Genomic DNA, 12,115 nt, shown 5'->3' with positions numbered 1-12,115 from the left:
TCAGAACTATTCAAGATATAGATACAGTTGACCTTATTGATCCCTGAGGGAAATTATTTAAAAGAACAATCGTTCAGATCTCCCAATACAAATGGGCCTTCACAATGTAAGGTTAAAGTCATAATGTCAAGGTCACAGTACAGTTCAGACTAAAATACATGTAATAACTAATAAAATACAATGAAGAGGATTATTGGAAGTTTAAGCAGTCAAGAAAATAAATGCATCGGCATTTTCCACAGACCAGATTTCAGAATACCTGGACCTTTTCCTGAAGTACCACTGGTATAATGCTGATCGAATAGCTACTGCTGTTACGCATAGCGATCCATACACACCCCCAGCATCTCTTGCTGACTTGCTTTCCTGCTGAAGAATTGCTTTCCCATAGCCTAGTCCATTGTGATCTTTTAAAAAAAGCCTGTTAAACCAAATGTCAAGGATCTTCGTTACCCAGCGCGCACCAATGTCCTGCTACAACGTTTCGGTTGTACACTGCTCTCACTGCTGTCTTGTTTATGGCTTCCTCTGATGTGCATTCCAAGCATCTGTCTTTAAAGATGATCGCCTGACTCCACGACAACTACAAGACAACAGGGAACGAGAGCCCAGACACTTCAACACACGTCCACTTGTCAAGTCAGGCCTCTGAGACAGTGCGCAAGGGGGAGCGAGCCTTTATCTTTTTGCGACAACCGCTACGGCAGAAGCAGCAGGATCCACATTGCACCCACAGTGCATTGCACTGTGTCACCACCATGTGTAAGAGGACATTATCCTTGTAGGGAGCTTGTAAGGGCAAAGTCTGGTGTTGACGTTTGTATAAACACACTATTTGTTTAGTTCAAAATCGATGCAAATCCCTGTTGTACGGGCAGTCTCCTAATAATACCACTGAGGTGTGTAACATTGAACAGGGCTTGACATTTTTATAAAAAAATGCCATACACCGGCCCAAGGTGTGCGTGTCCCGCGTTTCAAGCACGGGTGAAGACAGACTTTCCCAACCAAACAGTGTCCTTTAATCAAACTGTTTCTCTTCTGACATAACCCCGCTCATTTAGGAGCTTTGAATCGTGGCAGAGGTGTCAGTTGCTCTTGGCGGGCTGGTGCATACCTTTGCATAAATGTTTAGGAAAGTGAAAAGATTCACTTTTTTCCAATCAGTTTTTATTACTTTCAACAACACAAAACATGTAATCTATTCGTAGGCCTCACTGGGAAAAGAGCAGGTGACTAATAATGCAAGAAGCAACGGCCCGATAAAAATGAAAGACATCAATATAGAATAACCTTATCCTTGTAGATCAAACCGTGTGGTTCCCAAGCAACAAAGACCTCTGCCTGGCTTTTTGAAGTGAATCCACGCTTTGATTTGTTTAACTGCTTACTCCCTTCCAACCGTCCTTATTAGACAGGAACCACCCCATCTCTTGTCCTGCTGGCCATCAATTTTAGACAGGAAACTCTCCCCCTCTTGTTCTTTCCTTCATGTGCATTATGCAGGAAACAGTCTTCCTTCTGTCCTATCCTTGATCCCTATTATGCAGGAAACCCTTCTCCTCGGGTCCTATCCTTGATCAATATTATACAGGAAACACTTCTTCTCCTGTAACGCCTTAAAAAGTAAGAGGAAGGATGCATAATGGAAGAGACCAACTATGAGACTAACAGAAAATGAGGAAGTAAATTCTGTTAGTCATTTTTTTAATGAAACATAAAGCAAACATCTACAGGAAATATATCTATAAACACAATGTGGGCATTAGAAATGTAAAGGCAAAAAGTAAACATAAGCGTTATAAGTATGCATTTAGAGACTTGTGATACAACATAATGACATGTGTACTCCCATGTCGTCTGTGAGAGGAGATGAAGAACGGTGAAAGATGATGGGTTCCAAACCACATTGGACCTCTATATTAACTTCTGATAGAACCTCCAATGACCCCTTACCCCAGTGACCTAGCCTGACAACTGCAACTCCACACCGCTCAAAGTTAGTTTGGTGCTTTTCTCAAAGCAGGAAGTCAATGTGTGTGTGTGTGTGTGTGTGCGAAGAATGGAGGGAGTGAGGGGTTAACAGAGAGAAGGAGGGAGTGGGATTTGAAAGGCGCTGAGACCTGGAGATTGCAGATGGATTTCTGTGGGTGAGCTGTTAGTGTGTGTGTGTGTGTGTGTGTGTGTGTGTGTGTGTGTGTGTGTGTGTGTGTGTTTGTGTGTCTGTGTGTCTGTGTGAGTGTGTGTATGTGTGTTTGTGTGTGTGTCTGTGTGTGTGTGTGTGTGTGTGTGTGTGTGTGTGTGTGTGTGTGTGGGCATTGGGATGCTGATGGTGCAAGAGCAGCCAAGACGTAGGAAATCACTCATCTGTATCAGAGCTCCTCACAAACCCTCTACTGAATCACTACCTCCTGCTGGCCCTTTATGACGCTCTTGTAATATTTCCTTAGCAAATACTCCTGCATGTGTTCCCCGATTGCAGTTCAGGAAACCTCACCCAAAAAGTACTCGAAAAGTGGTTGAAACAAATACAATATTATCAATGCAAATTGCAAATTACTTTTGAATGCATTTGTAAAATATTACCGAGGCTTCAAGAGTCCTGACATCATTAAATGTCAAAAAAAAAGTGGTGTGCATGTGTGTGTCTTTGTGTGTGTGTGTGTGTACATGTCTATGTGTCTGTGTGCACGTGTGTGTGTGTGTTTGTTTGAACACTTCTATGTGTGTGTGTGTGTGTGTGTGTCTCTGTGTGTGTGTACGCACATTTGTGTGTGTGTGTGTGTATGTGTGTGTGTGTGTGTTTTCTGGCGTGAGGAGGTGTTTAGTATGTGCATGCTTATCTGCTTGAACTCAGTGTGTAAGATAAAGTGCCTGTCTTTTATAGTTCCTATACTGTTCCCTCTGGCCTCCTTCCCCGACTAGATATCTTCTCCGCGTAGCATCCCTGTCCATTTACTCCCTGAGAAAAGAACCAGTATTCCTGCAGTTTGGCAGTCAATGATTCCATAAACAGATATGGGATGCAGAAGAGTTCCCCACTAAGAGGGCCCGAGGGGCGTCGACTCGTGTATTTATGATCTCAGTCAAATGCTCTTCCTCCGTCTCCCCCGTCTACTCTAGGAGTATATCACTGGGTTTACTATGATCATGGGGCAGGACAGTTCAATGGCTCCATGTTCCACCCCAAGCCAATACCGGACACAAGATTTCATCCTCTGTCCAACTGTCTCCAGAATCGGCTGAATTTGAAATCACTGAAATCAGCCTGCAACAGAAATACTCACGGTGCATTTCCCTCAGTAACAGCTGATGGATTGGCTACAGCTTCAGCAACAAAAGACAGCTCTTGCGTGTGGGCCTACAGCACCTTTAACCGATCCTATGAGCTGACCCTTGCTCAGGGCGGTAAGGATGATCCGCGTCCCACACTGGACAGCGGTCTGACCCCCTGTTTGTTTTGTCGTCCTGCAGCTGAGGAAGGCGGTTATGGACCACATCTCCGACTCCTTCCTGGAGACCAACGTGCCCCTGCTGGTGCTCATCGAGGCGGCCAAGAGCGGCAACGAGAAGGAGGTCAAAGAGTACGCCCAGGTGTTCCGTGAGCACGCCAACAAGCTCGTGGAGGTCAGTCACTCGTTAAACATGCACACACACACACACACACCCATTCAACCGAGCCCTCGTATCCCCCCCATCCAGCTCGCAGGTTATTCATGAGGTGTTTTGTCACTCTCATGAAATTGTTATAAGCACAATTATATAGGCGCAGGGGTTTCTATGTGTATTGTTATTGGAATACACGGGTGACCTGGTGCGGAAAATGAGGCCAAACCAGGGTGTATGGACACACACGCAAACACACACACACACACACGCACATGCACACACACACAGACACACACACTTTCACATATTTATTTTCAAAATGCATCCAGGCAGGGGTTGTTAGGGATATTTTGCAATGGATTGGTGGCCATCTTATGTGTTATTTAACACAATATAAGGGTTATGCGCAGGGAGTGAGAGAAGGAATTCAGATGAATACAGCGTTGCGACAATGACAAGAGATTTGTTGAGCCATTGTACGCTATCTTAGATCACAGACTAACCTAGTTTCACCTGTCCCACTCAAACAGCTAAATATAACATGGACGCACACAAACACAGACACACACACACACACACACACACACAAACGCACATACGCAGGTACCTGCTCAGACAGTGGGCTACGTCATTGATGAAGGTCACCAGCTCATGAAACGAAAAGATTTTACATTCAAGCCGTTTCTGGAAATCCATATCTCAGTATTACCATGTGCACTCTAGTCCCAATAATACATTATGCATGGTTATGTATGTAGCTGTTTGTCTAGAGACATACATGGTTATGTCTGTATCTGTATGTCTAAAGACAAACGTAGTTATGCCTGGTAACAAGGACATGAAGGAATTATGTTATAAAAGGGAAAACTCTTTACCTTACTTACTTTATCTGGAAGAAATATCCACATGAGAAAACACATATTTTTCAATAATATTATCACTCGCCATTTCAAAATTTCCCTACACCTTTTCAATAGAATGAGCAAGTGCCAATGAAAATTTCTTAAGTGCTTCAACAAACCGCTTCTGTGTAGGACAATGTTTAGAGTGGAAGCCTTATCATCCGTTGCTTCCCTCATCTCTACATTGAACCACTTAGGTTGCTCTATGACAATTTGAAGTTGTTCTTCACATGCTAATGTTTCTCTCAACCACCTATCAGCTGGCTTGATGATTAGCCAATTTGGAGGGTCCAATTTGTGTACACACATTGCACCTGTGGCACGGACATATTCGTTGAGGCCATTATAACACCTCCATCACAAGAAATGATCCATCAATAATTATTACACCAAGTCGTAATCTCACTCAAAGTGAGAGCCATCAATATCATTAGCACGTCATTCCTTTTCAAAAGGCCTCCTTGGTCTATCCCTGGCACTATTATTCCATTACTCCATTGCCCCCACCTTATCTATCTCCCTCTATCTCCCTCCCACTCTCTCTCTCCCTCCCACCCTATCTATCTACCTCTCTCTCCCTCCCACTCTCTCTCTCCCTCCCACCCTATCTATCTCCCTCTCTCTCCCTCCCACTCTCTCTCTCCCTCCCACCCTATCTATCTCCCTCTCTCTCCCTCCCACTCTCTCTCTCCCTCCCACCTTATTTATCTCCCTCTCTCTCTCTCCCTCCCACCCTATGTATCTCCCACTCTCTCTTTCCATCCCACTCTGTCTATCTCCCTCTCTCTCCATCCAACTCGATCTATCTCCCATTCTATCTATCCAGTGATGCCAGTAACGCGTTACTTAGTAACGCGTTACTGGCCTCGGACCACTTTTTTCAGTAGCGAGTAATCTAACCTGTTACTATTTCCAAACCAGTAATCAGATTAAAAAAAAATTAGTATTGGCAAAACCAGTTGTATTTCTTTATTTTGAGGCAGCAGGGGCTGTTGTCGCAGCTAAATGTAACTAATAAACTTGTAATCTAACTTAGTTACTTTAAAAATCAAGTAATCAGTAAAGTAACTAAGTTACTATTTTAAGGAGCAACTAGTAATCAGTAATCAGATTACTTTTTCAAGGTAACTGTGGTAGCACTGCATCTATCTCCCTCTCTCTTACTCCCTCTCTCCTCCCACTCTATCTCTCTCTTTCTCTTTCTTACAAAGTCACTCCATCTCCATATCTCTCTGTGTCTCTCTCTCCCTCCCTCTCCCTTTGTTTCTTCACCTCTTCCTGTTAGGCCATGTACACCCCAAGGCCTCTGGTAATTACATCATACTCATTAGCGCCGCCCTGACCAGCAGGGGCCAACTAATTGTGAGGCATTAATTGGCTAAGAATACGACAGGCCGACGCACCAACTAATGAGATATGGCGATGTGTTAAGAAGGTGTGCTCGCTAATTGAACATGGTGTGTGAAGTTCTTAGGGTTGTTGTGAGTGTCTCATGTGCAGGAAGTGACTGCATGGATGCATGACAACGTTATGTTTTACCTTCACACAAAGAAAACTCTCAAATCGGTTAAAATATATTTAACTTGTGAACTTTTTCTCCTCGAACATCATTTCAACTTAATGCCATGGAGTGTGACGTTCACGAGAGAGAGATCTATATTATAACGATTTCAATTATAAGTTGAGGCATGCCTTTGTCGAGCAAGACCAGGTTTTATTACAAGGATGAATATTATCTCTAAGTCTATGAGAACACTTAAAGAAAGCAAATACCTTAAATGCTTTTTTCAACATGCTTCATGTTCTCTGGCCCTGACAATATTGTCAATGTTGTCAGAAAACTTTGTAAAGTTACAAAGCCTCATTTATAAGTGGAATGAGCTTTGACTCAATGAAGAAATTCTATTTATTCTTTATTATTCTTCTGTTGGCCTATGTTCACAATGACTGGGAGAATAAAGATAACAATTAGGTATTACTCAGTTTAGTACATTTCCTCTGTCTCACATTTTCTTTTATTTCTAATATTTTTTTTTAATAATTCATTCATGAATATTCCATCTCGTTCCAATGCGGAACCCAACAAAACAAACAGCATTTTGGAATAAAATGTTTGACTGCAAAACATTTTCTCATGTGTTTGTTCTCAAACAGCCAAATACAAAAGAGCAATAATTCTTGACTATAACATGTTATCATTAAGCTTTACATTACAGCTTGGATATAATGCTGGAACCATAATGTCCATCCCAAACACGTTTTTTTCCAACAGACCACATTTTTATATCTCTCTAGCATCTTGAACATTCCTCAATCGATGTCATCAGTTCCCCCATTAAATCAGTATGCAGGCTCTTCCATCCGCAGTTAGCGTCTATTATTGCACTGGCGCACTATCCCACCAACCATCGTTTCCATCTGCTTCGGTGAGTCTGCAGGTATATCGTCCAACCATTTCTCGCCGGCACAAAGGGGTGCCTTGTGAATGTACGAATGGACGTTTCCACTTTTTTCGTGCACTCCGTGCTTTGTTCCCCGTTGGCAGGAATGGCGCCAGCTCACCCATGATGATAGTTTAATAACAATACAATCATACTCAAAATCTACAAATAGTATCTGTAAATGGAAAAACAGATTGGATTGATCAGTAATCCTGGTATATGTGCCGGATCTCTGCGATGGCTCCTACGGTTTTAGCATTTAAACCAGACAGGCAAATTGTTGTTTTGTGGTAACAAAGATTTGTTTTCTGTGTAAACTAAACAGAAACAGATGACAGTAATACCCTGCCTTTACTCAACCGCCCTATCTGCTTAGCAAATAGGTCGCCAGCACCTTCCCATTCCAGCTAGCTGGTGATGCTTCATATCACTCTGTTTCTTTCCTTTGCCACCAGTTTTCTGCTGTGTGTCTTTTCGTTGATATTAAGAGGCTATTAGTCACATTAGTGATGATGAATGCTTCCATAAAACAAGTAGGGGGGAAAAGTAATAGACACCTACCTGGATTCCATTTTCATTGATGCTGTTGGCGATGGGGATAATGTGCATGGGGCCACTGGAAAAACATTAAACCCCATCACCACTCCAGATTTTCTTGCGTTTGACCTTGATTATGCACTTGCTGAACAACCCATCTTTTAGTACTGCCTCATTAGGGCCCATTTACGTTCATCTCTTCCTGGAGTGTCCAGAGAGCCAGAGAGGCCTACCTGGAGGCTGTTACCTTCATTAAAGGTGCAATATTTTACATGTTACGGTGAACTTGTAAAATGCGCTTTGGGATGGTTTCCCTAAAATGTGGAATCTTTTTTTCATTTCATCATTCATTTGAAGTATAAAGCTTTAAAAGTATGTCACCTAAGTGGTATCTTTCAATAGCATCTGATTGAAGACACTAAGTACCAGGGACTGTGTGTCCTCTGTTCAAAGCATTATGTCATGTGGGTCCTACCTATTCAATTCCTTCATAACCATGGGATCCTTCCCCCATGTCTTTGTATTTTCCAGGCCCATATCGTAGCCCATCCACTTTGAACGTGCAGCTCTTTAGTGCCAATGATTTGATCATGGGTGGCCAAATTGAATCAGAAGTCTGATTTAATCAGAGATCTGATCTGGCTATTTCATTGTTTTTGCTGTCTCTCTGTCGTGGAGGTTACAGTAACTGTTCATTTAACTCAGCTCTCAGCTCTCTCTTTATCGTGTTCCTGGCCTTTTTTTCACACTCCTCGTCACTCTGCCTCCTTAATCAATCCACCTCCGTTCGATTTCTTTCTTTTTAGACAAACAACTTATTTCGCTCTTGCTTAATCAAATGTCTCTTAAAGGGAAAAGATTCTAGGGAGGCCAGCGAAAGGAAAGCCACATTCATGGATGCCGGTGACCCACCTCTGGTCCCCTCAGTGTCCCTGCTCAGTGGAAGCTACGTATAGTGAATGTATAATTGAATGCATTAATCCCACTCTGGCTGGATATTTGCTTGTGCCTGTAATCCCTGTGAGTGCTGTGAATTCCTGAGCTTTTTAATTCATTTTTCTTTTCAATATTCCCTAGTGTTTAAAATAAAAATGGAAAATGTTAAATTCTAAAGAGAGAATACAACGCCGTCTTAGAGTTCACGTAAAGACTGTTCATCTCTAGGTGCATGCATTGTATGTATTCACGTATGTGCTTCTTTTATATATTGCTATTTCCTTAACAGTGGTATGACTTAAGGAGTCAAGCAGCATAATAATACAACCTCCACACTGCATTCACACACAATGCTGCGTTGTCCTAGTGTTGTGGTTGAATTCGGGGTGAAACGGCTCCACATCATTCTAAGCGGCGGTGCTTTAAACACAGTGCTGCAGAACGAGCTAAAGGATGGATTACCATCGGGACAAGTCTATTCGGGATGACCCGGACCTTAACGCCGATGCTAACAGCCTCTCCTCCCCCGACTTATGGGGCTCAGAGGAAATCTAGCTATGGCTGGAAACACACTACTAGCCCCCTAGGAGAAGATACATCAACTCCCCCCTTTTTGTTCCACGCACGCCTCCAACTTTTTCTCCCCGTTATTTTATAGATGAACTCCTGGCCCGAGGTATCAGTCAAGAGGGGTGTGTTCCATGCACTTACAGGTGTTGTTGATGCCTGAGACCCCAGGGCAGCCTAGACCCCACTCACTGGCACTACTCTCCAGCTTTCCCATGGCCTGACTCCGGCTGTCTTCCTCCGCTGCCCTGCATGCCAGGGACAGCGGTGGGTCAACACGGCGGGCAGGCTGATGAACATATGATGGAGGGGCGTGCGATCGATAGGGGGGCACAGACCTTAGTCAGTAACTGTTACTAACCAGACACTCATTGTCAGAAAATACAACTAAGGAAGTACGGGACAGGGGAACGCTCTGTTAGGGTAAATCCACAATACAGCTGGAAAGTAGCCTGAAGGTGAATTACTCATCTTGTCATCCAGGTGAGTGGCGATGTGTACCATGATTCTACTGTCACAGAGCTCGTTATGCAGAGTCACCTCCGTCATCTAAAGGAATCGCCTGTAACCTCTTAACCATGTACTCAGCACTTAGGCCCTACTGCATGTCGCATTTACAGAAATAAGCGGTTTGCAGTGGGTGCGTGTATGCGTTAATGCAAGCCTAACCGTCTGTACGGGATTTTCGACATGCTATTCTCTACTATGAACTATGAATTCAACTGCTGAGTAAAATATAGGCCTTATGACTTTAGTTGAAATACCACTCATGTTTGATCAGAGGACATGTAAAGAAATGTTGGATACAGGTAAAAGCCTCTGCTAAATGCCGATAAATAGTAAGAGTTGTAAATAGTGCTGTGTGAAATTTAACTTCAACATTTCCCCCGTTCCCTCCCACAAGTGACAATCCTCCTGCTGTGTTATGTATTCTGATGGTTGTTTTGCCAGTGTATGGAATGTATTTGTGCTTGTGAAAGCCAAATGCCCACTGGTTAGCTGAAGAATATTTCTTGCATTTCACAAAACATAGTTTGTCTTTGATAGAGAGGGCACGGGGGACATTTGTAATCACATCATGTTTGCGGCTTGTAAATAATCGTTAAACCATGGCAACAGGATTTTTTTTGTCTGTTTCCAAGAACATGCTACTGTCCCCAATGGAGGCCATCTACTTAAAGTACATTACTTACTTCAATGGATTTTCATCCATGCGAGCAGATGCATGTCCTCACTGAATGCCTAGCTGCTTTGCATCTTGATTAAGGAGTGATGTACTTAGTGCTATACTCTAGAAATTGTATTCTTTAGGTTGTGCTTGGATGTTTTCTTGTTTTGGATGAACACAATATCCGTTGGATTTAATGGATGTACACTTTGGCATCGTCTTGACATAGAGCGAGCGCTAAGGATCACCGCTTGGATGTGAAATATGCTCATGAATAACAAATGTGAGATTTACTTTACATGCAAATTCGTACTAGTGTCATATCATGCCATGTGTGGCCAACATTGCCGTTCAATTATTTAAGAATGAATCATCATTATTATTTTTCACTCTTCGGTCACACGACCGACCGAGTACAATCCTACCATCTGAACGGATATTGTTCAGACGCCGAACACATACCGCACACTTGACGCCATAGGGGTGAGCTCAAAAAGCCCTTCATTGTCCTTCCTTAAACAAGACTGGTGATTGATGGCCATCTTAATGTGGAATATTTCCCCAAACCTCGCTCCAGCAAATTACCATAGAGATAAACCTCGCATTTGGACAAAAATGCCACGGTAAGACCTGCTGAGCGCCTGATATCGTGTGTAAGCGGCGCTACATGACAGGCGGCGGAGGAATCCCTGTCATGTTTTTCAGATATGACTCTTAAGTGGATTACACAAGATTAACTGTGACAAAGGAGGAGACAGGGGAGGACTAGAACGTAGCACGCACCCGCCGTTTCCCCCCGTCCCACCACTCCCATACCACCAGACCACTAATGCTAAGTGTGATGCGTAGCCCAGCATGCCTCCCTCATTATGTCACGTGCTAATGGGCGCTTAAGGTGTTTCCCTTACGGCGCGACGTGGCTCTGTCGTGTTTTCCTCGGTTTCTCGTGATCAGAGTTGACATGTAAGACATGGAATTTTGTTCCACCGCAATGTTTCAAATCAAGTCAATTTGTTTTGTCGTATCACTTCATCTCAGTTACTGTGTGGCTTTACAGGCCATATATTTATGAAACCCCCTACCCCTTGAAGAAAGAAACCTTGAGAAGGAATGCATTCCTCCTTCCAGAAATAATGAGGTGTGCAATGGCTGGCATCATTGACGCTCACAGTAGTATAACAAGTACATATTTGTAGTTCAAAAAGAAAAAGGTAAAGGAAAACTGCTGTGGTCATGCGGTGGTCATGGTCATGCGGTGCTGGCCGGTGAGCAAGCTAGTACCCGTCAGATGTAGTGGCTGGGTGTCCAGTCACGATGACCGCGGTACACTCACACACATTCATGTCGTCAGTCAGATGATTACAGCTACACGCCCGCACCCAAAGCTGTCCCCCACCGCAGCGTTGCATGCGTCCCCTGGGTCCGCTGGGTCCACCCTGGGGATTCATGTCCCTTGGTTTGAAACAGGGTGACGGCGAAGATAACAACCAGAAAAGTGCATGGATAACCGCATTACAAACCATTTCACAATGCTGTTAGCTCAGCCACAAGGATGCACACGTCCTCAGAAGGAGGTTAGTGTAACATGGGATCCCGCTGGAGTTATTGCCCATCAAGCCAAACCAGCCCAGAGATCCATCTCTCGCCCGCTGTTCCCACATGCAGTAAAAGCTCAATTAGAGTCCATCTCCATTTCATCAAAAACAAAGTGCGGACCGGAGACGGCATTAGGCCCCTGTTGGCCTCGACAGGCTAGCGAGAAAACGCACTCCGTCGCACTCTGCTCATTACCTCGTCCCTCCTCTCATGTAGCACGCACGCACGCACGCACGTACGCACACACACACACAGACAGACACATACACATACACACACTCACACACACACACACAAACACACACGCAAACATGCACACGCATATACACGCACACGCACGTGCACACACCCACATACAC

The 12,115-nt window shown here is 43.8% G+C and overlaps 1 protein-coding gene across 3 annotated transcripts in view; it reads left to right on the top strand.

Annotated features, from left to right (window-relative positions):
* The window catches only part of ctnna2 (catenin (cadherin-associated protein), alpha 2), a gene marked incomplete at both ends in the record, with an annotated part of 254,093 nt that overhangs the window by 187,463 nt on the left and 54,515 nt on the right, over nucleotides 1-12,115 (top strand). For all 3 annotated transcript variants that reach the window (XM_079758937.1, XM_079758938.1, XM_079758936.1), the window contains one exon: nucleotides 3,475-3,627. In XM_079758937.1, coding sequence (XP_079615063.1) covers nucleotides 3,475-3,627 — 153 coding nt within the window. The remainder of the gene's footprint in view (nucleotides 1-3,474; nucleotides 3,628-12,115) is intronic.

The sequence above is a fragment of the Pollachius pollachius genome (assembly GCF_949987615.1).
Source record: "Pollachius pollachius genome assembly, chromosome: 2".
Classification (NCBI taxonomy): Eukaryota; Metazoa; Chordata; class Actinopteri; order Gadiformes; family Gadidae; genus Pollachius; species Pollachius pollachius.
Note: the sequence above shows the minus strand (reverse complement) of the source record. Positions and strands in the feature narration are given on the sequence as shown.